A 26,818-nucleotide genomic window follows, 5' to 3' on the forward strand; every position below is an offset into this window, starting at 1 on the left:
CACGGTGTATTGCACTGGACTGACTACCCAACGTCACTGCACTTTTACTGTAGTACCCAACCGTGCTACTGGACTTATTTATACTGTGCCTTGGAACAACTCGTGTTCTCCTTTCGTTTTGACTACCTACTTCCTACTACCTCCTGGAAGTATGAGTTTGTTCGTGGCGACGAGTCGTCGTTTGGACGGTTGGACGGGTCCCTCCGCGGATCCCGACGCGGAGTCCTGTGCCAGTTCCCCGGCATCCGCCTCGCCGCTGCGCACGACCCCGCGCCAGTACTTGTGGAGTCCCCGTGGCGTCACACGCACCCCGGAACGAGACCCGACCGCTACAACCGAATCGGGACACAAAGACGCAACCGTACACGATGATGTAGAAAGACGTTGGACGCCGATCCAGTCCACAACGGCACGGACTCTGTTCCCTCCGACCCACTGCGACGTGGGCACGGTGTGGGACACTCGTGCCGTCGAAACCCACGCGCCGGTAGTTCCGGACACCGTGTGCCGGACCAAGACGTCCCGTTTCGCCGTGTGGCACGACACGTCCGAACCCGTGGTGCCGCTTGCGGTCCGTTCGACGACGTCAACTTTGGTGGTGGTACAGCCGTCCGTGTCGTTCGCGATCGAGACGTGTCGGAATCATTCCGACACGGTCGTCGCACGGGAACGCTGCGATCCCGAATGGCTTCGGATCGATCACTATCGTCGAGCGAACGACACGACCGCAGCACCCAAACGTACCACCACCGCGACTAGCACAACCAGTACAACCAGTACAATTAGGACTACTCCAAAGACCGCAGCCACAAACACAACGACCATGTCTCCTACCGTTCCTTCCGTATCCGCCACTTCCCGCCACACCACGCTTGGTCGTGCACTGGTGGGGCCTCGGGGAGTCGATCCCGTTACGGCTCCCACCCCGACTCGGACAACACTCCCGAGTCTCACCCACACGAAGCCCCTAACTCCCACCCCGAGCAACGCCCGTATACTCCGTGACGCCTCCGGCAATCAACCCGGACGACCGGCAGTTGCTCCGTCCGAAGAACCCACGCACGACTTCCCTACCAAGATGCCGTCCCCACCCGTCGCTTCGTCCATTGCCAAAGAAAACGCCCCCACGGTCTCTCCTTCGGTCCGTAGCGATTCTCACGACGTTGTTACCATCACCTACACCACCACTACCGAGTCCGTTCCCGAAACGTTGTGGAGCCGGGTCGTCGAGAGTGATGTTTCCTTTTTGGGAGACATTACGGACACTCCCGATCGCGACACTAGTCACGTCCACGCCAACCCTTGCGATCCGATGGACCACGCGATTGTCACGGACGACGAAGATTCGGTCACGTCCACCAGCGTGCACGCCGTGGGAAACACCAGCACCCGCATGCTGGACGTTTCGACCACGGAGGAGTCCCACATGCTGGACCTTTCGATCGAGACGGGTCCCCAGTGTGCGCCGTCGGCTGAGCACGATGGACACGGCTTGTTCGGAGCGGATCGTACGGGTGACACCGATAACGACTCGGGGAAAGAGGAAGAAACGATCGAGACTATACTTGATGATTCGGTCGACACGGGATCCGTTCTACCGTTGCCCGACGCCAACGGCATGGACGAATCGTCGACTGCCGGTGAGGATGATCCACGGCCGGCCCCACAAAAAAACGCACCCTTGTTGGAGACGGCCACGGTCCAAACCGAACAGTCCAACGAATACATGTCGGATCGCAAGTCATCAACGGTGGTTCCGCCAGAAACCGAGCACCCGGAGTCAGCGCCCGTCTTGTCGTGGGCGGCCGTCGCCAAAACAACACCTTCCAAACCCAAGACTTTGAACAATAGAGCGACGTCGCCAAGCACAATTCCGGTATTCCCGGCGCCCACGCACAACAAAGTTACCACCGCCCCCCTCGATACCTCGTCCAGTACCTGGGAGCACGATGGGCTCCTCGTCTTGTGCTCGCATCAATCATTGGACAGATCCGTCACGGTCAACCAAATCAAAGTCTTTACTATATTGGGAGGTCACAACATCTCCTACGAAACCATCGACGGTGCCGACCCGGTGCACAAACAAACCCGCAATCACCTGTTTGAAGTCTCGGGCTTGAAGGCGCAATATCCCCAGTTCTTTTTGGTCCGGAATGGCGAGCTGACCTTCTGGGGTGATTTTCACCAGTTTGTGCAGGCCGACCAAAACGGTGAATTGCAAGTGGCTTTGGCCGCAGGTGTGGAGCTAGCTCCCGTGATTCGTCCAATCGAAACGGCAATGGTCGACACCGAAGACACTTATTCTATAGAGGCGGGGAACGTCCCGAAATTATTGGTGCTCTGTTCGAATCAAACCATGAGCCGAAGAGTAACGTCGCATCAAGAAAAAGCATACACTATTCTGAAGGCTCACCGTATCCCTTTTGAAACTCTGGACGGAGCCGACGCGTGGAACAAATCTCGACGCGAGGAGCTCTTTCAGATTTCGGGACTGCGCGCGCAGTACCCCCAGTTCTTTCTGATTGACGAGACAAGCGGCACCACGACGTTTTGGGGAGATTGGGAGCGTTTCATGTACGCCAACGAAGACGACGTGCTCGTGAACGAGCTCGGTTTGACACCTTCGTATGCTCCCGAACAGCTTCAGAACCATGTGAACACGGCCAACGATACTCACGCTAGCAAGACAGAACGGATGGAGTCCTTCGACTCCAACGCTGGAAATTCGGAAGGAACAGACGCTAATGAAAAGCGGTTCCTGGTGCTGTACTCCAGTCAATCGCTTGATCGCCAGGTGACGGTCAATCAGGAGAAGGCATATTCCGTACTGACGAACAAAGGTATACCGTTCGAGACACTGGACGGGATCGATCCCGACAATGTCCAGCGCCGCAACACGCTCTTTCGAATCTCGGGATTGCGTGGCACGTATCCGCAGTTCTTTATCGTTGACGGTCACACCACCGAATTCTGGGGCGACTGGAATCGTTTCAACAAGGCGAGGAAAGCTGGAAAATTGAGTATATTATCTACGCCGATCGAAAAGGAGAAAATTGCGAAGGGAATTGCCCAAGCATCTACGGGACAATCGGCAGCCGGAACGGGCAAGGCTCACACCGAGAATCAAAATACCTCCGCTTCCAGTAGCGCAGCTACCTCTTCTGGAACCGGTGGGCCTTCCTCACACAGCGAATCGAATAGCAACACTCGAAGTAGCCAAGCAGTAGCTACAGTACAAACAACGGACCGGATCTCTACCAAGACCGACATTACTATTTATGGAGCTACAAGTTTTGTTGCAAAGCACGTCATTACGTATATAATGCAAACAAGCATTCATGGTGCCAATACTCTGAAAGTGACGCTGGCCGGACGCAGTTCATCCAAGGTCCAAGCCCTAACAGACGAATTCTCACAAAAGATGAAGAATCTCTTTATTGTGAGCGAGAAACCACAAGGCAAATGTGTCTTTGACTTTTTTATTGCCGAGAGTTCAAACCCTTCCGCTCTTGGCAAAATGGCATCCCGAACCAAAGTCGTCCTCAATTGCGCTGGCCCGTTCACTCGACTTGGCTCTAACGTCGTTGCGGCCTGTGCTAAGACTGGTGCGGACTACGTCGACATAACGGGCGAGATAGAATGGGCATCCGAGATGCGGCAGCTGTACAGTGCCGACGCTGCCAAGTCTGGCTCGCGTATCATTTCATTCTGCGGATTCGATTCCATACCTTCTGACCTGGCTGTTTACACTGCGATCAAGGTCATGAAAGAAAAGTTGAAACAAAACGCGAAACCTATCGAAACAGCGTCGACATATCACTCCAACTTTGGGCTTGCCAACGGCGGCACGTTGCAAACGGTCTCGGAAATGTCGCTAAACCTACGGCATTGCCTTTTCCGTTGGGTCCCCTACCTTCTCAACGATCCTTTGGCGCTGACCCATCCCAGCGATCGCAGTGCGCAGTCGCCGCAAGAAACGCGAAACAGAATGGCCAAGGCAGAATGGATCAACCAGTTGCCGTTCTTCCATTCAATTTTTCGAATGGGTGTGTCGTCGCCATTCTTTATGGCTCCAGTCAACACCAAAGTTGTCAACGCCTCCGCCGTTGCCAACAACTACGGGCCGAGCTTCACTTACTACGAACGATATGTGCCGACGGGCTTTCGTTTCACAGTTCAGCTAGGAACACTGTCGCTGCTTCCCGCAGTCGTCACTCAATTTTTAATATATCTCGCGGCGTTTCTGATCAAATTTCCCATTCTTGGGCCGTTGCTGATCCAATGGTTTATGCCACCAGGCTCTGGTGCATCGGATCTTTTCTGCAAAACGGGATATGCTGAAGTCTATGCGGACGTTGTTACTTCCCCCAATGCCGCGGGAAAGGTTGACAAGGCAAACTGCTTCCTGGCCTTTGAGGGAGATCCCGGGAATTGGGTGACAGCTCAAACAGTAGCCGAGTCGGCACTCGCCTTGGCACTGAACAAGAAGGATCTTCCGCCTCGTAGCCAGGACGGCTTTGGTACGCCAACCGAAATTCTCGGTGGTGTTCTTCTGAAACGTTTGACCGAGACCAAGATTCGCCCTGTGGTTGTTGTGACCGACGTGCGTGCGGCGACATCAAAAATAGAGTGGTCTATGTTTCCCCTACATGTGACAATGAGCGCCCACTAGATGATTGAGGTCGACATTTGCTTACAGTCAGCTTTGAAAGTAAACGATATAATCAAAATATTGGTAGGAACCGTTTTTCGTCACACCAGATTAGGTTTACAACTGCATAATTTCAGCGGCAAACTCACATCCCACGGGGATGACGCCCTTGGCACGCAAAGTCGAAACGAGCTCGTCAATCGGCACCTTGTGCTCCGTCTTGGCCTTCAGATCCTTGACGGTAACTTTGCTCTCCGCCAGCTCCTCTTCTCCCACGATTACCATAAAGGGTATGTCACGATCCAAAGCATTCTGTAATTCCTTTTTCAGTTTCGCGTTCTCTTGTTGACTAAATTCTGCACTGAGTTTATTGTCCCACAAAATTCGTGCAATGCGCATCTTTTCCTTCATCATGGTTCCGCCAGCAGCCGCGATCAAAATATTGACGTTCGCGCGCTTGATAGATCCCCCTTGCTGCTCGCGCAATCGAGCCTCCATCAGGGTAAACACGCGCTCGATCCCTACACTTACTCCAACGCACGGTGTCTGCTTGCCGGCTTCCTGAAACATGGAAACCAAATTGTCGTAACGCCCACCTCCACCAATACTGCCGACTTGCGCTTCACCGCTCATACAGACGGCTTCGTAAATGACCCCAGTGTAGTAATCGAGACCGCGCGCTAGACTCAGGTCGAAGGAAATAAATTTGAGTTTGTCCATGGCTTCGAGGTATTCAAACAGAATGCGTAAGTCTTCCATGGCTTCGTTGGCACCCTTGTGGTTGCCAAAACGGTTTCCGTCCATCAAGGATTTGTACATATCCCAAGGTGGTCCCTTGTTTAACACAAAGGTTCCAATCTTGTCCGCTACGCTTTCTGGCAGACCCTTGTCCTCCACCATTTCCCGTTTGACTTCGGACCATGCTTCTTTATCAAGCTTGTCCACGGCGGAACAAATGGTCCGAAACTTGTCGGCTGGTACGCCACACAAATCGAGAATAGCGTCCAGCAGTCTTCGGTGATTGAGTTTGATCCCAAAGTCTCCAATGGGCAAGGCGTCGAGAATATCACAGGCCACACAGAGACATTCCGAGTCCGGCACCATGCGTCCGTACGTTCCGGCTATATCGAAATCGCACTGATAGAATTCCCGGTACCGCCCACGATTCAACTGGGGTTGATCCCGACGGTACACCTTACCAATATGGAAACGTTTAATGTTACCGACACTGTTAAGGGACAAGAACCGGGCAAAGGGTACGGTCAGATCGTACCGCAGGGCCAAGAGCTCCCCACCTTGATCGGCCAAATCGTAAATGAGTTTGGAGTCTTCGCCGTACTTGCCCGTCAAGGTATCCTTGAGTTCGAATACGGGTGTGTCAATCTCCACGGCACCGTGCGATTCGAAAACGCGTCGAATAATGTTGAAGGCTTCCTGACGAATCATCATTTGTTCCGGTAGGTAGTCCCGGGTACCTTTGGCAATTTTCGGTTTGCGTTGGACTCCACCCGACAATAGCTTGTCGCACAGTTCACTCACGGCCTGGCAACGGTCCGGGGTCAGTTGGATCGGGGCCGCGTCCTGGACTCCTGTCCTTAGAATTTCGAGGAGCGGTACCGTTCCGGCTCCAAAGAGGGCGACACCCTTCTTTTCCTTGGCCATCCGCTTGGCGGCGGCCTTGGCTTCCTTTTCGGCACGTTTTTTGAGAATTTTGGCCTTTTGTGCAGTCGTCAGGCCGGCAAACTCATCGTCGTCTGTACGGGGAGCGTCCGTCGGTGCCGCCGTCGTAATCGTAGGAGTGCTCTCTTTGGTCCGGGCGTCCACTTCGGCTTGTGCCGTCACTTGATGAATTCGGGCACAGGCCCATTCCACTTCACGTTCCAACGAGAGTTGTAGAGTGGCCACGAGGTCGGTATAGGAAGCGAGGGAGAGTGTGGGGGAAGGTCCGGTCGGTACCGGTGTGGCTTGCCGGGCTTGTGAGGTTTCCCAGAGTACTTGTACGGCCCGGGCTGCCTGTGCACGAGCCAAGTCCTGAACGGTCGAGTCGAGTACGGTAGCGGGCGTGGCCGCCATGCCGTTGAGTTCCAATTCCATCGTCTGGGCCACGGCTTGCAGCGTAGCCCCGGCGGGACCGACGTATTGCGGAATATTCGTGTAGACGGCATCGTCGTTGTCGTCGTCGTCCCGATGGGTCTCGTACTTGCTGGCGTTCAGGAGGGCCCGGAGGAGGGCAGCGGCGGCACTCATGGCACGGTGCGGTCGCAACACATCGTAGTGAAGTTCAGCGGCCGCGTCCAAAACGACCGTGGCCATCCCACGGGCGTCGACCGTCAGCGCGGCCACCGGAACGGAAACCGCCGCCAACCGGACGGCGCCATGCGTCGCCAAACCATCCAACGCCAATGTGACGCACCGTGCCACGGCGTGAGTAATGTCGAGAGCAGGGTCGGTACGAGGATTCCCTTGGCGACTGCTACTGCTACCCGCCGTGGTGGTGGTAGTGACACCGACGGCGAGGAACGCCGCGAGGACGGCGACGCAGGCGTCCGTGTCGCGGGGCAGGGTTCGTGCGATGGCCGTAGAAGATTGCTGAAGGGCGGAAACGGTCCCGACGAGTCGTTCGGCGGCCACATGGGCGTCCGACGGCGTGGAGAAGAAACGTCCCGGCTGTGCCACGTGCAAGGCTAAAACGGTGAGAATGGCCAAGGTTTCCGGGATGCTCGTTGTTACGGTCGTACTAATGGGAGCGGTAGCGGACGTTGCCGTTGCTTCGTCGCGCAAGTTCCAGGACGCAAAGAGTTGCGTCCCGACGCCATCGTCGTCGGTGTTGTTCTTATTGAGCGGTGTCTCCGTCGACGGCGTGGCCAATTCCAAAGGTTCGCCGAGAAAGGCGACGGCGGACAATTCGGTCAACGTCAAACGACGTCCTTTCCCAATCAGAACCGTCATTCTGTCAAACGAAAGGTACACCAACGAAAGGGAATGTACGTGTGTATGTGTGTATAATATGTAAAGGATAGGAGACCAGAGAGTGCGATTGCCAGAGGCACGGCGTACAACACAATGAGAACACGTCTCTTTTGGAGGAAGCGCGTGGTGGGAGGAAAACGACGTTTTCGTCGGGTCACCAAACCGGACACAACACACACACTCGAACGTGCGGCGGAGAGAATGTGTCCCCGGCTCGATAAAGTATATAGGTAAGTAGGTCGGGTAAGACAGTGCATGTATATATGTTTTGACTTCCAATTCCGGCAATCACTACTAAAACAATAGTCTTGTATATGTCGTATCCGAATAAACGGATCGAGAACGAAGCGACGCGAACGACCCGGAACTGACAGATCACCCCAAACCCACCACATTCGTACAGTTACGAACAGTAATGTAAAAATGCTCACCGACAAGAATGGAACTTCGGACACACTGTCCAACAAGGCCAATAAGGGGACCTTGGAACACCATCCGGAACGGCGGGACACAACCACGAAACCATGAAGAATGACGACAACAACAACAACAACATGGATTGCTCGGTATCGTCCCGTACGGCGGCACTCGCTCACATCCTCCCGTACCAAGCCTCGCACGTCGCCGACTACGTCAACGCTCAAACGGCCTGGCACGACGCCGTCACACAAACCCACCGACCCACGGATCCGGTACCGACCTCCGCGACGTACTACACCGTGGTGGAAGCCTTACACGACGCACTCGTCCGGGTCCAGCACGATGTGCAGGAATTGCAACGCGTCTACGCGACCTTCACCGACGACGACGACACGGCGTCCACCACTACCACCATGCCGTCGTCGCGTCGGCGACGGGAGGACGGGAACGCCAAAGAGTTACTCCGGACGCATTTGGACCGGACCGTGCGGGTACTACAAAGTATTGACGGGGGAGTGGCCTTGGGACATCACCGACACGGGATACCGGCCATTACTCCACGGAATTCGCGGGATGGAGCCCTCGTCGCCGTGGCCACGCTAAGGGCGTCCGTGGCGGCCTTGCCCGGGGAATGGCGCGAGGCCCCTCCTGCCTCGGTGTAGTGGAAGGGAAAAAAGGATCTGCCCACTGACAGTGACCACAAGGATGGACGGAGCAGATTGTGTATATAGGTAGATAAATAGATAGATAGATACCATTGTACAAATTGTAGTTTGGGAGAGGAATCCCTCGCTCGTGACACGTCAAAGTTGCTTCCTTATTTTGGACTACTATTGATTGGTAGGAGTAACGTTCCGGAAACATACTAGTTACAGTCAACTGCGAACTACACTCGTTCATTTTTGACTTCTATTAGACACTGTCTTCCGTAAAGGCGTCAGCATCGGCCAGGCTTTTTTGCGTAGGCGAGCTGACGTCCTCGTGTATTGCTTCCACGTCCCCCTTCTCGCCAAGCAAATCCTTGTCCTTGGTCTCCAAAGCTTCCTCCTCTTCTTGCTGCCAATTCTCTTCCAGCTCCACCTCAATGCCGTCGATCAAATCGGTCGGGATCACCAAATTCAAAATAATTGCACAGATACTACCAATAAAGTAGGGCGTATTCACGGCAATCATAACCCCGACCCGGAACGAGTCCGTCAATGTCGACATGTCGTCGTTGTACGGCCACCACTGGTTTGGACGAGTCGCCGCCGCACCAATGCCCGGAGCGGACCACGCTGGAACCAGCGCAGTGCCAACTCCCAGCGCCAACGAAGTCGCCACAATGTAGTGCGTCCGACGATCAATGCGACTAAAGCCAATGAGCTTGATGCCCGACACTATTATGATGGCAAACAGAAAAGTGAGAGCTCCGCCCAGGACGCAGTCAGGGATTGACAAAATCCATCCTCCAATCTTGGCAAGCACGCCAAAGCACAGCAACCAAAATCCGCAGGAGTAGCCCGCAGAAGTAGAAGCACATCGGGTAAGGGCCACAATGCCGTTGTTTTGTGACAATGTTGTGTTGGGCGGAGTCGTTCCCAGGGCCGCAAAGAATGTCGCGACCGCATCGCCGAGCAAACCGCCCTGTACACGACGAGTATGAGCCTCTCCCGAAGGGCGCAGACGAGATGCATGCTCGGTAGCCGTGACGTCGCCCATGGTTTCCATGGCAGTCACCATAAAGGCAAAGAGTATAGGAATAATGGCAGGACCGTAGATGCTAATCGGAAAGGTCTCCACCCATAAGAATGTAAAAGCACTGCTGCTCTTGATGCGATCAGCGGTGACAAAACGATCCCCTTCGTAAGTTGCCATTGCCGAGATAGCATAACCACCCAAGAGCCCCCAAATCACCATGGTGTTCCGCATAAACGGACTTCCGAAAATCTCGACAATCAAGAAAATGAGAAAAACGGAGAATCCTAGGCCAATATAGGGGCCGGAAACGTATCCGAGTTGCACGTCACCGTTCCCTAGACACGGATTATCGGCACTCGGGTTGCCGGAGCAGCCCACGCCGCCTCCCCAAAAGCGGATTCCTGCGCCAGTGAGTTGATCTCCGATTAACATGACAGTAACGCCAAGCACGTAGGGAGGACAGATTCGTTGTAGAATTTTGTTGGGCGCGAGAGAAATCAGCGCCTCTAGCCAGACGCAAACCATGATCGTACCAAGTAGTTTACCCCACGCTTCCTCAAGGGTAAAACCACGTGACACAATGTCGAACAAGATCACCGGGAAGATGGCGTTATACTGATTCGCAGTTCCCATGGTACTCAAAATACCTGTTCCAAGTTGATACTTGGTAAAGGGGATTGGAATGGCACTGACTTGCATTACTGTTCCCAGTCCAGAACAGATCAAGGATGCGCTTACAAGGTACTGCGCAATATCCAACGCTTCCTCTCGGTTGGCCCCTTGCTCTGCTCCCAAGGCTGGGTCGTACGTTTCGGGAAAGTAACTCATGACGACGTTGAAAACAAGAATTGCCCGTGGGCGTAGAAAGGTGGGGCTTGATACTTCTTGTCTTTGTCACAAAAGGGAAAGCGTGGGATGCATAAGAACTTCCAATCATAGTCGCCAAAGAGGAGGGCCTTTCTGTCTTTACGAGTCTTGAGTTTTTGCAAAAAGGTCATGTTGGTGCCGTTGCCTGTGAGTAAAAGTTGAGCAACTGATTCTGTCCCTTGCTTTGTCTGTTAGTACCTTCCGGTGATTGTACCACAAACAAGTCCGTCTCGTCAAATTTTTTGGTTCAACAAATGATACTAATTGGCAAACACTAAAAAACTTCATATTCTTCTAGTGGCAGATCTTTGTGCATAGATAGATACGAAAACTTCCGATTCAACAAGCGGATCAAAGTTACTTCCTGCCGATGAACGCTCGGAAGATACTGCTTCAGAAGTATGGGGTGTCCATATGCGTAAGAAATCTTAATACCGCGTAACAAAGTATATAGGTATTGTTGGCGAAGTCTTTGCCGTTTCGTCCGAAGGAATCATTAGACTCGGGGTATCAGCCGTTGGAAACGGCTACATCAGAGGTGACGCCATCGATTATCTCTTCTTTGCCCTCGTAGGGGACCTGGAGGTTTTGTTGTGGACCCGGAATGGACTAAGTTCACAATCGATAGCCATGTCCGTATGCAGGTCAGACGCAGTTTGTACACAGATGTGAGTGGTCTAACGTATGGTAACGTCATTTTTAGATGTGATAAACTGTGACCAAAACCACGATCAAACCTTCTAGGAATGAGTCACTCCCGGTCTGTCATTCACGAAGTACACCCTGAATGCACCGCAAAACTCACTGCTATTCCACGTTCACTGTCTCAGTCAGACATCTATTGACTCTTTCGTCATCGAGGCCGAACACAATCGTCCAATCCGACCAATCTGTTCTCCGCTGCCATTGCATCGGGAGGGTAGAAGCAACCGAGTACATTTGAAAGTTTTGGTTGTTGCTTTTTGACTGGTCCCAGTCGTGTTCTTATTAACAATAAATACCATACAGCGACAAGGCCTCGCACGAAAGTCAACGGCAAAATGAACGCCAATCAAATAGCCGTCCAGAAATGGACCTTGGTAAATTACCCCGAAGACCATTTCGTAGCGTCCCGGGACGCGAAATACGTGTCGGACGAAACGATCGAATTGGACAACCTCCAGTTTGACGGTACCAAGGAAAGCACTTCCTCCACGACCTTCCCACCCGACCACGTCGTCGTTCAAGTCGAAGCCTTATCGGTGGACGCCTTTATCCGCACTATGTTGGATCGTGAAGCCTACCATGGCAGTGTCAAGCCGGGTGCCATCTTACCAGCTATGGGATACGGTGTAGTCCGTGCCGCAGGCCCGGACGCCAAGTACAAGCCCGGTAGTCGTGTCACGGGAATACTCGGGGCCACCACGGTCGCCATTCTCCCCAACGATCAACTCAACCCCGTCCTCATCTTCCCCCGCATTCCGTCGTCACTCAGTCTGGGATATCTGGGACTCTCCGGTCTAACGGCGTACGTGGGTCTCTTCGGAGCGCCGCCCAAGGCCCCAGGCCGTGGCGACACAGTCGTCGTGAGCGCGGCGGCCGGGGCGGTCGGACATATTGCGGCGCAAATGGCGCGATTGGCTGGAGCAACCCGGGTCGTTGGTATTGCCGGTGGTCCCGACAAAAAAGCCTTTCTGTTGGAAACGCTGGGACTTGATGGCGCGATTGACTACAAGGACGAAACGCAGAGTCTGGAAGCGCAGCTGGACACGCAGTGCCCGGACGGTGTAGATTTCTTCTTCGACAGCGTCGGTGGGGATACGCTGGAGACTGTGTTATCACGCATCAATCAGAGCGCGCGGGTGGTCATTTGTGGTGCCATTTCGCAGTACTCCAGTGGCAACATCAACAAGAAGAATCAAGTGCAGGGCCCGTCTACGTACATAAAGTTGGCGGAAAAGTCGGCTTCTATGACCGGGTTCAACGTGATGCACCATCCCTGGGCCATGGCTAAGGCTATTCCGTATCTGGTATGGCACTACTATCGGGGTAACATTCACGTTCCCGAACACGTTGAAGGCGATTTGAAAGCCTTTCCTTCGGCGCTGGAAAGTATGTTTGAAGGTGGCACCCATTGCGGTCGACTGTTGATTGACGTCGACGGTAGTCTCGGCAAGGCCCGTGACCGATCGTAGACAAACGCATACACACACGTGCCGCCCGGGTGCCGCCAGGCATACTGATTACGTCAATAGTAGCCCATTTCTGTAATAGCTGTAGATCTTGCAAAACTTCCTTGCTTTTGCTGCTATTAGGTTCGCAGGACCATCCATCCATTGCGTACTGATTCTTCAGCAATTTTGCACGTTTCCAGTGAGGACGTAGTCCATGAGATAGCTGTCAATAGCTATGCTCGGTTGGTCCTTCTATATAACTACTTTTGGCATAACGGCTCTAGGTGTTAACGCGGGACTCGACCTAGTTGATTACGCACTCCACGTGAAACTCCCGTGCCCATCCCAATCCCTACTTTGGGGAACGCATCGTGACGAAGACCAATCGAGAAAGGAAGCCATCATACCGTCGACTTTACTGTTAATACCCGTTCCATCATCGCAGTCAAAACGTAGCAGAACACGAGAGAGTTGATCCTACCGGAAAGTATCTTTAGCCAGTCAGTCAGTGAGTGAGTAACGTCTACCGGAGGTGTTTTTGTCAGACAGATGAAACGAATGGTTCACAGAATGAGGCGAATGCCCGTTGCGGATTCAAGCCGTCGGCTTGGTCGGGTGGGGTACTTATTGTTGCTTTTGTGCTGGGCATGCCCGTCGCAACTCGGACAATCATTCGTGCTGGAGCCCAGGAAGTCGAAGCGACGCGTTTCGATTCTTTCGAGTCCACTATCCCAAACATTCGTGTCGACAACATCAGCAAGTCGAACGTCGCGGTCGCGCAGTCTTGATGTTCTGACGACGGAAGCTCCACCGACATCCTGTACTCGCCTCGCTAATGCTGCGGATGACTCCGACACTCGCCCCGGTGACGAAGGTTCGTCATTGGCTGGCCAAGTTGGCAGTGGTCCCAACTGGATCGAGCGTTCCTTTCCGGTGGACGTCTTGGGTACGTCCAACGTCGATCCCAAGAAGGTGGACGACTACAATCTGGGAATTTGTGGACAATCCTACCAAGTTGGACCACTCGGGGCACGCATGTACGAGGCCATCACTCGCAACGTCAATAGCTCCGTCCAACTGGCCACACCCGAAATCACCAAGGCGTATAAAGTCTACGCCATGGACTTTACAGCGAAGGAAGCCGTCCGGGCGGCGTTGAAACAGAACGGTCTCGAAATGGTCCTCACCGAAGAAGAAGAGGATGAAGGCATGTGGGCTGATATTGATTCCATTCGCTTGCTTACCACCAATGAGGACGGTAGTGTGACAGTGACTGGTCCGCTCTACGATTCTTGGCAAGATGCGGTGGACGTCTGGAAGCCGGGACAGGCTTTCCACTTTGTCGCCCGCCAAGTCCCGGCCAAGATGCGGGAATTGGAATTGGACGAGCTTTTGCAAGCATTGGATCCGAAAGGAGAACTACGCGCCCAAGCTAAAGAAGCCGGTATGGCCTTGCCGGGTGAAGACATTGATAGTCTAGCCGTCTTGGCCAGTGACAATGTCCGACGAGTCGAAACGGCGCCTCGGGACGCCGTACCGGTAGCGGACGCCTACGCCGGCACGGACGAAAAACGCGGTTACCGGGTTGTGTACGCCAGTGATCTATTACAGGATTCCATGAACGCCGATGGCACGGAACAGCGGAAAACTCTCATGCACGTGATGGAAGCCTTGGTCGCGCATGGTTGTGTAATCGTGGATTTGACGGACGGTGGACTGGCTCTGCAAAAAGCCTTTGAGATGGCCCAAATGTGGGATACGGCACAAACTTTCTTCGGACAGCCCGATAAAACATCTTTACCGGGTATGGAAACGGTCCAAGAAACGGGCTCAACGCACGCCAAGGCGGGTTACGCTTCGTACGATGACGGCAATTTGCAGTTTCTCGAAACGCGGTACGACCGGGAAGGAAATCTACTTCCGGAAGGGGCGCGAGCACTACTGGGACCCCAGGGCTGCGCGGCTTTGCGAAAGGCTTTTCACATTGTCACGAATGTAGCCAAGGACGTAACTCGTATTGCGGTCTCGGCGTCGTCTGTCGAATACCAAGCATTGGATGGCGTCGCGGCGTCCGCAGCCGCTATCCAGCTTACCGACGAACTGTTGGACGACGGTGAACCATTGACGGCGAATATTCCGCACTCTGAAGGATCCGTCAGTATGAGTCCACATCGATTGTGCCGCTATTCCAACAATGGCAGCAATAGCAAGGAAAAATCGGACGACCAATCGGATACGGTCGATGCGAAAACGAAAGAAGTGTTCGGTGCACACACCGATTCCACCTTTGTTACGGCCGTGCCGGTCGCCGCCGTCGCCGGCTTGGAAGTGTACGATGAAGACGCCGAGCAATGGTACCGCCCCGAATTAGCCGCACTCCGGCACTGGCAAGGCTTGCAAAAGGGCTTGGGTTTGGACGTGAACGAGCTCGTGGAAACGATTGATGGCCAACAGTTACCTTGGTTCGCCCGCTACGTAGTCCTAATGCCAGGCGAACTGCTACAGATCGCCACTCGCAACGAAATTTTGGCAGCCGTGCATCGCGTGGTGGCGACCGAGGAGACCTCCAGTCGGTTGAGCGCTCCTATCTTGTTGCGGGGACGACCGGGCACCACCTGGGACGTATCGCGGTATCTCGGCGGTGCTTTAGATAATCCGCTGCTAGAGGAGATTGACGGCATGACGATAGAACAAATACACGACGCGATGCAACCGAAATCATCGTCGTTCGAATAAAATATCAAAGCTACGAAAGGAATTTTTAAGTTTTGAGCTTTTTGAAGTATCGTACTTGCCATCGTACGCTGTTTGCGCGTCCATCTAGCATTCTACTACACGTATCGATTCCCGCGCTGCAATAAAGTCTCCAAACTTGTAAATTAGGCCTTCCATAGGCGCTTGCACCAACCTTTACGCTCGCCAGTCGGTATGACTACCACTCGACTTTGGTGTGCAAACACAAGGTCGAGCGCCTCCATAAGCGTTTCAGCAAAGAGCCGAGACGACGGGAGCTCTTACCTGCGTTTGCGCTTCCGCGATGACTGCGCGCGCAAGTGCGCTGTGTTCCCGTGTTGTGGGATGGGAATGCCACTGTCCCCGAAACTGTGCGCGCGAAAGGCTGCCATTGCGACCTCCTCCGTAATACCGCTCCGTTCCAGTCGTCGTTTGCGGCGTTCACGATCGCGGATATACCGATCCTCCCGATCCAACAAGGAGAACGTTTCCAAGGACGCCCAGTGCCAGTCACGGGACGTACCATCCGGCTCGAACTCTGACTGAAACTTGTGTGATTTCAAAACATCCGCTTCCTCTATGGCGCGCAGCGTACCAGCAAGCAAGGTGGGAACCAGCGCAACTTGCTTTTTCCGCAAGGCCTCTTCCAGTGCGGGCTGGATGTAGTTGATGTGTCGGTAACTCGTCCAAATAATCTGCATGGCCGCTTGCCGGAGTTTCACACACTCGAGACCAATTTCATGCAGCGATTGACATAGTTCCAATACCGGTGGAACGGAATTCTCCGATACCAGCAGCGACGCAGCAACTTCGCACATCCACGCCAGTCGGGGCAAGCGTGCCTGGTTTGCGAGCACCAAGGTTGCCAACGTGACTTGTAGGGAGACGGTGGGGGCGCCCTGATTGGGCCACTGCCGTTTGGTTTGACTGCCCAACGGGTAGGGCGGTACCGGACCTTGTAATGTCTTGGCTACCGGCTTGGTCCGACAACTTTCCACAAAGGCTTGTGCTCCGAGTGCTACTACGCGGTTGGTGTACACATATTCCAACAAGAGTTTGACGGCATCCGGAGGGTATTCCTCCAATACGATCCAAGTGAGCTTATCCTCGTTGGTTGTGACCGCAACGTGGAGCATCATTTCGTCGTCGTCGTTCTCGATGGCGTTGGCTGGTAGTTGTACTTCAGCTTGTCCTCCGGGCATTGATCGTGACTCTGGTTGCTGTACCGGAGCTTCTGCTGCCTGCTGTAGTGGTCCGGATGCGAGCGCTACTTTATCTTCGTTCGATACTACCGTACGATCGTTCGCGTCGTTGTCAGTGTCGTTGGTGTCGTCACTGATGCGGAGTTGGTGTTCAGCAGGCGAGACACATGGATGCGGGGGCATGGACGATGCGGCGGCTACGGGCGACGCCTTGCGGTTCGCTCGGGCCTGCCGTACTTGATCTCCCAACCAGGGACAGCGTTGGAACAGTAGGTAATCGTGACAGTACAACAGGATGGGTGTAGTGAGGACCTTCTGGATGCGTCCGTCTTCATCCTTGACTTTCCCGCGACAGTCCAAGACGACGTTGGCGTCGCGGACTTGCATAGTGCCGGCGGATCCGGAGAGCATGGAGTGTAGCTGGTGGTAGTAGTTCTTGTCCGATTCTCGTTCGAGGCGAATGCGTTCCTGTTCCACCGCTTTTCGGTTACTCCGGTTGGGCCGAACCTGCACCCGATCGCTCTTCATGAGGGCGGCCGATTCGGCCGTATCTTTGCCGTCAAGTTTTTGCACGTGGACGAATTCCAAATCGTGTACGGCGACGGACCCTTCCGGGAATCTTTCCCGACACACCTGTACGTACCGGTTCATGACGGCTTCCAAACGCACGTTCTTGTCGAGTCCAATCTGGACCGTCGTGTTGAGTTGCAGAACCGGGTGATTGGGATAAGACGGGTGCACTTCGGTGCAGGTGAAAAAGAGCGTCTGTGGCGGTGCGACAATACCACAAAAAAAAAACAGAACAACGTGAGGCAAAGTGTAACAACCAAACACACAAGGGTTCGCAGCGGGGAGAGGAGTTTCTAGAATTGTATTGTTTGTCGTCCGGGTGCGTGGTGTACGATCAATGGTGTGTTCCGGTACGTTTCTCTTCCGGCAAAGGACTTACAATGTCGGCTTCCTGTGCCGTGCGCGTGGCTTCGGTTTCTTCCGATGCTTCGGCCACGCCCCCTTCGATAATGTCAGCGTGTCCCGCTCCTTCTTCCTCGTTGTCGTCGTTGTCCCCCTCTTCTTCTTCCATTGGATCTTCTTCTTCATCGTCATCATCGTCATCACCGTCCTCTTCTTCTTCGTCGTCGTCGTCGTCTTCTTCCGGTTCACCCAAGACTACCGGAGCATCCGGAAGAATGCCTTCGGGTGCTTCGTCCTGACGATCGTTCATCGATGGCGTAGGTTATATGTAATTGGGAAACGAAAGGTCGTGGTAACTTATCCCCAGCGACCGTACAAGATTGATTGAAAACGTATCGGTCGATGCAGTGCGTTCAATCGTCGATTTTACTAGGGGACATTCGCCCGACTGCGTGGAATGGAAAAGAATAGTGAGTGTGGTCGTGTGCGCCATGGTCCGCTGGGGTGCCACGAGCAATCGGGATGCCGTTCCCGAGTTCGTACGGTACGTACGGCATATGCCTTCCCCACCCTCGGAGCGGTATCTACTGTCTACTTGTAAATGTCGTTTACGACTGACTTGTACCGTCGTCTGGACTCGTCGGAGAGCCAGCAACCTACCCAACACGAATCTAACTAGACGGCCACAAACGGCCATGGGAACTACGGATCTCACACCCGTATCGATTCGACAGACGACTAGTTGATCACCGTGCCAGTATTCTGGTGTGACACAGACGCGTGTGTTGTTGTCCAAAAAAGGCCATGAAGTTTCGTCCATGCATTGACTTGCACCACGGCCAAGTCAAACAAATCGTCGGGTCGACACTCCGGTTCACGAGCCCCACGACCGACCACGATGACGACACCGTGACGGCTTCCTCGGTTCCGGAATTGGCCACGAACTTTGCGACGGAGCGTCCGGCACGGGAATTTGCCGAACGCTACGCCCGGGATGGTCTCACTGGTGGACACGTCATTCTCCTGGGTCCGGGCAACGCGGACGCGGCCCGTGCCGCGCTCCGCGCCGCTCCCGGAACCTTGCAGGTCGGGGGAGGTGTCCACGACGCCAACGCACGGGAATGGCTCGATGCCGGAGCCTCGCACGTTATTGTCACCAGTCACGTCTTTAGTAACGGACAAATCGCCATGGATCGTTTGGAACGGCTGGTACAACTCATTGGCAAGGAACGTCTCGTGCTCGATTTGTCCTGTCGGAAACGTCCCGATGACCACAACAACGGACCGTACTACGTCGTCACCAATCAGTGGCAAGTCTTTACCGAGTATGCCGTCACGACGGAAAGTCTCCGGACGTTGGCGGCCTACTGTGACGAATTCCTCGTCCACGGCGTGGATGTCGAGGGACTCCAGTGTGGAATACTGGACGATCTCGTGACGCTCTTGGCCACGTCCCCCGTACCCGTCACCTACGCCGGTGGCGTCCGATCGATCGACGATCTCAATCGCGTCGAACAACTTGGACAAGGCAAGGTTGATTGTACCGTCGGCAGCGCACTGGATATCTTTGGCGGCAGCTTGCCCTACGCAGACGTTGTGGCCTGGCATCACCAACGCAACGGTGGGGCCGTGGCGCCGGCGTGAACACGATTGACGTTGCGCAAACCGACAAAACACACTAGCATTGCACCTGATACTAGTCCGCTACCTAGATATTTCTCTATAATTAAAACCTAATCGGACCACACCACTCCTTATGCGCATGCCTCCGTGTCGCTCCACAACCATTGCACGGGGCCACTATTCTCCCTTTCCACCACAATCCCTTGGTTCGTAGTCCATCCTCTAATCCGTCTCCATAGTTTCGGCCGGTTTCGCTTCGCTTTCTTCGACTCCCTCCATGGGCTCGGGGGGAGGAACCTCGTCGGCCGTCTTGGCTTCGCCTTCCGGCTGCGCCGCGGGTTCGGGCTCCTTTTTCGGCGCCGCCGGCTTGGGCTTGCGCAAGACTGGTCCACAGGTATCGATCAAGTCCTTGTTCTTGGCCTGCAAATCAAACACGGTCAAAACCGCGTCCTGATGATTGGGAAGAGCACCCTGTTGATCCAACATGTCGTACATCCAGGCACTGATTTCGTCACATTTGCTCTGGACACGCTGACGTTCATCGTCGGTAATGTGTGCGTAGGCCTCGTCCGTCGCTTCCTGGTTGACCCAATTCTGGTACTTTTCCAGACTCTGCTGCAAAGTACTCACGGCCGCCGGCCGACCTTCTTGTTCGGCCTGACGGCGCTCCATGGGACTGCCCAATTTTTGCAATTCCTTCAGTTTGGTAGCGTACGTTTCCTTGCTCGCGTCGAACCCGTCCTCGTACAACCAATTCTCCATCGCCTCGTTTTGGGTAATAAAGGCTGCCTTTTCCGCGTCGGTACCGAACGATCCCAGAGCCGATTCTGAACCAATCTTGTCCCGCATATCGTAAATGTAGGACTCGAGTTCGTTACGTTTGTCCGACGTTTCCTGCACGAGTTTGTCTTTGAGCGCCATGGCCAGTTCGGCCTGGTACGCCTTTTGGATTTCGGCCTCGGTCCAATCCAACGGACGCGTCGTAGTAAACACTAAATTGGTCTTTTTGACCTTTTTCTTCTTGTTTTCCGGAGCGGCGGCTTCCTCACCGTCCTTGAGGGGTGCAGCACCCGACGACTCGGGTTCTTCCTCGTCGGCAATCTCTTCCACCATTTGTGCCGAACTCAGTTGGATGATACCGTGAATATCCTGTTTGACATTGACGCGAATCTTTTTGGCTTCTTCGGATATGGGCGCCTGCACGGAAAAGGTCGCAATCGCGTTCCCCGACGCCGGCAAACCGTACTCGAGGGCCTTTTCGTTGTATTCCGCCTGCACGGCGAAGGTTCCCTGGTTGCGTTTCAATGTCACACGACGCACAATGGGAAAGGACAAACCGCGGTCGAACATGACGACCGCGTTGGTCGGCTGGGCCCCCGTGGTGGCGTCCACTTCCATGCCTTGTGCCTCGTCGTTGGCGTCCTCGTCCCAACGCAGTTGAATGGGCCAGGCTTGGAATTCGTGAATGTCGTAGGGGAGGACCTTGAATCGGGGTGAGAGAATAGCGGATTGCAGGGCCGCGCCGCGGGCGACGGCTTCGTCGGCGTTGAGCGTCGTGGAGAGCAGTTCCGTGGCGGCCGCGCCGGCGCCACTGTTGGTGAGGAATCCCGTGAGGGCCCGTTTGACGCAACCGATACGGGTCGAACCACCCACAATTTCGACCGAGTGCAAATCGGCCGCCGTGAGCTTGCCTTCGGCCAAGGCCTGGACAATGGGAGCTTCCAAGCGCGCCAGGAGTGGTTCGCACATTTGCTCGTACTCGGCTGCCGTTAGGGTAATGCTAAAATCCAAATCGTCCATGAGCATTTCTAGATTGATGCGGGCTTCCTTGACGCCCTGCGGACTGAGTGTTTTCTTGGCCTTTTCGGCGGCGGCGAGGAGTTTGAGAACCGTTTTGGGACGATCGAGTGGATTGCCGGACAGCTTGGCTCCGAACTTTTCGGCAAATTTGTTCGCCATCCAGGTAACGATCATCCAGTCGAAATCGCGTCCACCGAGATTGGCGTCCCCGGTGGTACTCTTGACGATGAGTTTGCCCGGTTCAAAGGCCACGAGCGATACGGTGTAGGCCGAGGCGCCCATATCGAGAAAGAGCACGTGTGTGGGTTGATCCGCCTGGAACTCCTTCTTGAGATCCTTGAAGATCCCGTAGGCGAGGGCCGTGGCGGTGGTTTCGTGCAGGAGTCGTTGGACACCGGTAAGTCCCACCATGGCACACCCCGCGAGCAAGGCTCTACGTTGTGCGTCGGTGTAGTAGGAGGGAATGGTCAATACCCAGTCTTGCGGCATGTTGGCTTCCACGGACGTGTTGGTCTCTTGCGCGATCTTTTGCGCCACGATGGTCCCCATGTGTCGGACCATCATTCCGGCCACGGCTTCCATGGGCACGACGGTAGTCGCGCTGTCGTTCGCGTCGGGGTCCTTGGACGTTTGTACGCCAATCGAGTCGACGCCGTCCGCGTGCGGAACACGACAAAACTGGAGCGGCAGACGCTGCATTTCCAGCGTCGCGACGGGATCGTCAAAGGCCAAACCGATCAAGCGCTTCATGGCCGTCACGGTGTACTTGTAATTACTCGAGGCTCCGGACGTGGCGAGTTCACCCATCTTGCGACTCTCGTCAAAGCCCACCATGGACCTGTTGGACAAGTACAAGCGAATGAATGAACGAACAAACGAACACATAAGCAAGCCACAAACGGGGTGAGCACAAGAATCGATTGGTCCAAGTACGGTACAATTCGATACGGACGGGTACCGAGCGCATATCTCTTCTTCCGCCGAAATCAACCACACGCATCTACATTGTTATCTAGTATTTGGGTACGTACGGATTCAAACGGTTGGAATTCCCGTTGAGAATGACATCGACGCCACCCCGTCCCGCCGCAGCAATCACGCTGTTTTGGTATCCCAAATCCACACCAACTACCGAAGACATGATGATGTGAGAAGGACAAGCAGAATGGAGGAATTGGATTAGTTTGGATTGGATTCGTGTCGAGCAAAGATTGACGACGACGACGACGAGCTCGAGAGCGATGGAAACGCTACGCGACGGTTGTGGATATTGGTACCGTTCGTTGTACGTTGTGTTCATCCGCTTCGAAGGACTGGGAAAGCCAGCGAACCGAATCGTACCACGCCGTACCGCGGGTACGTACGTACAAACGTAAACTTGATTGTACCCGCGAGTGTGTGTGTGTGTGTGTATACAAACACACAGTCCATGCGCCCCCACGGCCACCAAGACGAACAAACGGTCCACTCGTGTATCTCGGTGAGAGATTGACAGACAGACGTTGGCTGGAAAGGACGACGAGGATGAGTCGTGCGAGAGAAGGGGTTCCACTTATCGTCCGCACGAGAGACGGAAACGTTGACAAGACAGATAGACAGACTGATAGGTGCGACAAGATGCCACCCTTGCACGGTCACGGTCCATTCACAGTAAGACAGGACCCCGTCTTTCTCACAAAAGTCAGGGCAGACGAGAAACTGTGACCACGAATCACACCCCTGCTTTACACCGGCTTGCCTGTTCTACGTACCTACCTACCTACCTACTTACAGTTAGGTCACGTACGACGCGTGACCTTGTGAGTAACCTGATGAGGGAACCAAGACTAACTAACAGGAAGCACAATTGTGCTCGTCATATCTCGGCCTCGTGGAGACGACGGTCCAATTCGTGGTGGTGGGCCTCGTCCCAATCCTGGCCGCACGCCACGACGAACGCGTCACGAAACAATCGTCGCAACGCCGCAGTGTCGGCGACTCCCGGACGACCACCCCCCAAAGTCCGTCGCGTTTGGTTCGCCACGGCAGCCCATTCGGGTCGCCACACGGCCACGGCCCGCACCAGACGTCGCAGTTGCTGGTCCCGCACGTGCGCCTCGTTGGCGGGTACCGGGACCGCGTCCGTCTCCACCACCGGCGGTAGCCACGGCACCGTTTCGTCGTTCCGTGGTGCGGCCGACGCAATCCAGTCGCGCAGTACGGATACGTGGCGTGTGGACGCATGCGGGTCGTCGGTAGTGTGGTCGCCCAGACGAAAGACCCGCACGTGGGTTTCCCATGACCGCGTGGGGTCCGGGGGTTCCGCCGCGGCGGCGAGACGGTCCCACGTGACGGTCGTCACGCGCCGCGGCGGATCCCGACCCGCATTGCGGGACAGGGCCCGGTCCGACGGCACGGCGAGCCACGCAATCCCGAACGCGACGGCCACGGTGGGCGTGACGAATGATCGACAAACACGGTAAACTTGTTGGCGCATACCGCGCAAATGGAAATTGTCGTCGAGCAGCAACACGTGTGGTTGTGCTGGTTGTTGTGGTTGTGTGTTTGTAACGATCGGACCCGTGGTCACGGCGTGGGTCAAAAAGGAACGAACGTGTTCCAAAGCAACGGTCCGGGTCCGACGCCAGGCTTCGAGGGGTGTCAGATTGTCGCGACGAGCCAAGGTTTCCTGCAGAGCGTCGTATTCCACGTAGTCGACGTGTATGGGAGAATGCGGATCGTCCGTGCAACTACTGCACAATGATCGAGCAAGAGTTGATTTGCCGCATCCCGGGAGACCGCACACCAACAACACGACGACGACGGACGGAGGGGCGTTGTTGTTGGCGGTGGTGATGGCGGCGGTAGGACGGGTCGACGAGGGATTCTCCGTCATGGCGGCGACAGGTAGTTTTCTTGTAATATTGGTCTACGGCCCTTGCTCAACGACCAGTCCAGTGTCATGGTTGTAAAGTATAGAGGATGATAGACGGACACACTAAAAGTACCATACCATAAAGTACCATACCGTGTCTACCTTACCGAATAGATGCGCAACACCGGTCGGAGGTTTAGGAACTTTTCCCTGACGGTGAGAGCGATGTATGTTGTTTGGGTGAGGTCGTCTTCGAAATTGGCGACACGGGGAGAGGAGGATCAAAGGTGGCACGAACGTTGAAAAATATAGGGGTAGTTACGTTTAGGGTTCTCCGGTCCGTCCAAACGTCTCGGTAGTACCGTACGACATTCCGTGGAAGCGTTAGACAGACGCTTCCAACGGACCGAGATCGCGGCAGCCGCGTCCCGGATCCCCCGCCTACGGGCACACACACACACAGGTCACATGTGTGTGTGTGTGTGTGTCTCTGGTCGTGTTGTGGTGTTACGTATCTGTGCACCTTTATTGGTGTGTCGTCGTCGCGCTCTCCTCGACTGTGAGTGTCGGTCGAATTCCAATACTACATTCCAGGAGACACGGTTTTGTGGTTATTCCGTTGTCCATTGGTGATAAGAACCTTTTCACATCCCCCCCTTTTCCAAAACCCTTTTTTGATCTGGAGAAGTATGGAGTCGGTACGGATCCCGCAGCGGAGGAGGACGTCGTCGTCGTGGTGGCGACGGACGTGGGTGTGGGTGGCGACCTTGCCCCGTCCCACGTCGGCCGTGGAGGTTCGTCGACATCCAATCCGGATGCGACGGATACCGTCCCCGTACGTTGCGTACGGTAGTACTACATCAGCGTTGCCTTTTCGCATCGTTCGGGGAGGCGCGCAATCGTCCCGACCGTCGTTCGACAAGAAGGATGATGATGATGACGAATGGGAAGACTGGGATGATCTGGATCGTGACGATTCGGAACACGATACGACGGAGCGTTCGACTCAATCCAAGCCACAACTAGACGATGATGATAACGAGTTTATGAAAGACGCAGACGAGGACGGGGCGATTCTGTCGAGTCCCTTTCTCGACAGTTTTCAGGAAGAAGTCCATCGGATCGTGGCGGAATACCGCTCGGAGGTCCGACAAACCTTTCAACAATTGCAAAGGGAAATACTGTTGGAACGTCAGCAATGGGAACCGACAACGTCGGATCGATCCCCGAACGATCTTTCCGACGCGGGTCTGTCGGACGACGACGAGATCGACCGGGATGAGGGGCCGGACCAAGCCGGGGATTGGAGTTCTACCGACGAGGATAGTAACAACCTAGACGACGAAGACTACCAGGACAAAGACGAAACCGATCCGGTACCCGAATATCTGGATGTCTTTCGCGACTTGGACGCCTCACACGTGGGAATGGGGGAAACCGAGGACTACAACAACGACAACTTCGACGACGACGACGACAATCTGGCCGTGGATCATTCATTGTTACCAAAGGGAACGTCCGCAGCAACGGATACGAGCAACGAAACCACGGAAGCGAACGTCGAGGTACATTTACCGCGTACCAACGAAAAGCGCCGGAAGAAAAAGAAGAAAACAAAGAAAAAGGCCACACCGTCCCGACCGACCGATTGAAGTCGTCCGCACCGTCAACCACGTTGCCGATGCCGTTGCCTACCGCGGGGCGGGAGGAAACAATGTGGAGATCACCCGCGACGACAATCGTCCCACCGAACTCCGGCAATCCGTCTTGAGGATTGTCACCATTACGCTACTCATGGTGTTGACCCAAATGGCGGGCCGTATCCTCTCCCGAGTATTGAACAAGCCCACCGAAACTGCCGCTCCCGCATAAATTGTGACCCCAATACCGAACAAAAGTAACAAACAAACGAAATACGAAGCTAAACAGAATAGGTACACACGCGTGTATACCGACTCCGCTAGAATGCTTTTTCGACACAATTTTAGCACTGCGTCGTAATCTCCCTGCTTCTTCGTACTCGAACAAATTAGACATTCCAAGAAACTGGCGCCGCAGGCAGGCAACCCGGTTTGCTATCACAATCAACGGCAAATGATAGCGCAGGTAAAAAATTATTTCGAGAGACAAGAATCGACGCCCGAGTAGAATGCCTTCGAAGGGGATCTTTAGTAGGTTCAACCGGAGGTCGTCCTCGCAGACTGGGAAAATTGAGTTGGGTATCACTCGTGCCCAAAGAGGTCGCGCAGTGGTGTTTTGTACCTATCCGACTGGAACTGCTGTCGGATTGTGACAGCAAATTACAGTTCGATATTTTGAGACCTGTGATTTCCAAGATCTGACTGCGATGTAACAGTCGAAGCAATCTTTTAGAGGAAATTCACTAAAGGGGATGGAAAAAGGTGAAAACTCCCTTAAAGGGGACAGAACGTGTTCACTCTAAGTAGCATCATTTGGCGCTCAAACATTGTTATGTATTCAAACTATTTAAACTAAACAACAAAATTTTAACCTTGATGCCGACGTTTCCCGCCACGATGTTTATTGCATGGTCTCCGATGAGAGTGAGATATGCGATCGTACTCGTCTTCGTCGTTGGTAAAAATTGCCACCCACCGCTTGGGATGCTGAACAATCAACGTACCTCGCATTCGGACGACGGCGCGATTGCTGGAGGTCGAACGACGTTGTGGCGGTCGTCGAAGACTCGGAGGGGTCGACGATCCCTTCCAAAATTCGATGGGGATCGTACAAATAAAACGTAACCTCGGCATTGACGTGTGCCCGTGAATGCTTGTCATGTTGGGGCTGCTTTCTCATCCAACACGCAGATTTCCTCGTTGAAATTTTGTTGTTTAGTTTAAATAGTTTGAATACATAACAATGTTTGAGCGCCAAATGATGCTACTTAGAGTGAACACGTTCTGTCCCCTTTAAGGGAGTTTTCACCTTT

The 26,818-nt window shown here is 54.4% G+C and overlaps 10 protein-coding genes across 10 annotated transcripts; 6 read left to right on the top strand and 4 right to left on the bottom strand.

Moving 5' to 3' along the window:
- Positions 1-151: 151 nt before the first annotated feature.
- Positions 152-4,672, top strand: PHATRDRAFT_41409 (predicted protein; the record flags this gene model as incomplete). The annotated part of the gene is made up of 1 exon (XM_002185341.1): positions 152-4,672. The coding sequence occupies one exon, from the start codon at positions 152-154 to the stop codon at positions 4,670-4,672; it is 4,521 nt and encodes a 1,506-aa protein (XP_002185377.1).
- A 153-nt stretch (positions 4,673-4,825) lies between these two features.
- Positions 4,826-6,139, bottom strand: PHATRDRAFT_16944 (predicted protein; the record flags this gene model as incomplete). The annotated part of the gene is made up of 1 exon (XM_002185390.1): positions 4,826-6,139. A coding segment is annotated over one exon (1,314 nt), but the record flags the coding sequence as incomplete, so codon positions are not given.
- A 2,006-nt stretch (positions 6,140-8,145) lies between these two features.
- On the top strand, positions 8,146-8,703 carry PHATRDRAFT_41411 (predicted protein; the record flags this gene model as incomplete). The annotated part of the gene is made up of 1 exon (XM_002185342.1): positions 8,146-8,703. One exon carries the CDS (start codon positions 8,146-8,148, stop codon positions 8,701-8,703), a length of 558 nt encoding a protein of 185 aa, XP_002185378.1.
- A 610-nt stretch (positions 8,704-9,313) lies between these two features.
- Positions 9,314-10,465, bottom strand: PHATRDRAFT_16991 (predicted protein; the record flags this gene model as incomplete). The annotated part of the gene is made up of 1 exon (XM_002185391.1): positions 9,314-10,465. A coding segment is annotated over one exon (1,152 nt), but the record flags the coding sequence as incomplete, so codon positions are not given.
- Positions 10,466-11,628: 1,163 nt separating this feature from the next.
- Positions 11,629-12,762, top strand: PHATRDRAFT_41413 (predicted protein; the record flags this gene model as incomplete). Its single annotated transcript, XM_002185343.1, has 1 exon — positions 11,629-12,762. The coding sequence occupies one exon, from the start codon at positions 11,629-11,631 to the stop codon at positions 12,760-12,762; it is 1,134 nt and encodes a 377-aa protein (XP_002185379.1).
- Positions 12,763-13,154: 392 nt separating this feature from the next.
- Positions 13,155-15,492, top strand: PHATRDRAFT_50451 (predicted protein). Its single transcript, XM_002185344.1, has 2 exons — positions 13,155-13,501; positions 13,524-15,492. The coding sequence occupies exons 1-2, from the start codon at positions 13,389-13,391 to the stop codon at positions 15,475-15,477; spliced, it is 2,067 nt and encodes a 688-aa protein (XP_002185380.1). The 5' UTR covers positions 13,155-13,388; the 3' UTR covers positions 15,478-15,492.
- Positions 15,493-16,895: 1,403 nt separating this feature from the next.
- Positions 16,896-19,246, top strand: PHATRDRAFT_50453 (predicted protein). Its single transcript, XM_002185345.1, has 3 exons — positions 16,896-17,441; positions 17,626-18,058; positions 18,323-19,246. The coding sequence occupies exon 3, from the start codon at positions 18,393-18,395 to the stop codon at positions 19,230-19,232; it is 840 nt and encodes a 279-aa protein (XP_002185381.1). The 5' UTR covers positions 16,896-17,441; positions 17,626-18,058; positions 18,323-18,392; the 3' UTR covers positions 19,233-19,246.
- Positions 19,247-19,433: 187 nt separating this feature from the next.
- On the bottom strand, positions 19,434-22,152 carry HSP70F (heat shock protein Hsp70; the record flags this gene model as incomplete). The annotated part of the gene is made up of 2 exons (XM_002185392.1): positions 19,434-21,849; positions 22,043-22,152. 2 exons carry the CDS (start codon positions 22,150-22,152, stop codon positions 19,434-19,436), a joined length of 2,526 nt encoding a protein of 841 aa, XP_002185428.1.
- Positions 22,153-22,866: 714 nt separating this feature from the next.
- On the bottom strand, positions 22,867-23,886 carry PHATRDRAFT_41418 (predicted protein; the record flags this gene model as incomplete). The annotated part of the gene is made up of 1 exon (XM_002185393.1): positions 22,867-23,886. One exon carries the CDS (start codon positions 23,884-23,886, stop codon positions 22,867-22,869), a length of 1,020 nt encoding a protein of 339 aa, XP_002185429.1.
- A 577-nt stretch (positions 23,887-24,463) lies between these two features.
- PHATRDRAFT_50456 (predicted protein) lies at positions 24,464-25,517 on the top strand (the record flags this gene model as incomplete). The annotated part of the gene is made up of 1 exon (XM_002185346.1): positions 24,464-25,517. The coding sequence occupies exon 1, from the start codon at positions 24,555-24,557 to the stop codon at positions 25,515-25,517; it is 963 nt and encodes a 320-aa protein (XP_002185382.1). The 5' UTR covers positions 24,464-24,554.
- Positions 25,518-26,818: the final 1,301 nt, after the last annotated feature.

This window comes from Phaeodactylum tricornutum, chromosome 30 (assembly GCF_000150955.2).
Source record: "Phaeodactylum tricornutum CCAP 1055/1 chromosome 30, whole genome shotgun sequence".
Classification (NCBI taxonomy): Eukaryota; Bacillariophyta; class Bacillariophyceae; order Surirellales; family Neidiaceae; genus Phaeodactylum; species Phaeodactylum tricornutum.

Coding starts and splice junctions, on each gene's coding strand:
- PHATRDRAFT_50451 (XM_002185344.1), top strand. CDS start 13,389: ATGCCCGTCGCAACTCGGACAATCATTCGTGCTGGAGCCCAGGAAGTC.
- PHATRDRAFT_50453 (XM_002185345.1), top strand. CDS start 18,393: ATGAAGTTTCGTCCATGCATTGACTTGCACCACGGCCAAGTCAAACAA.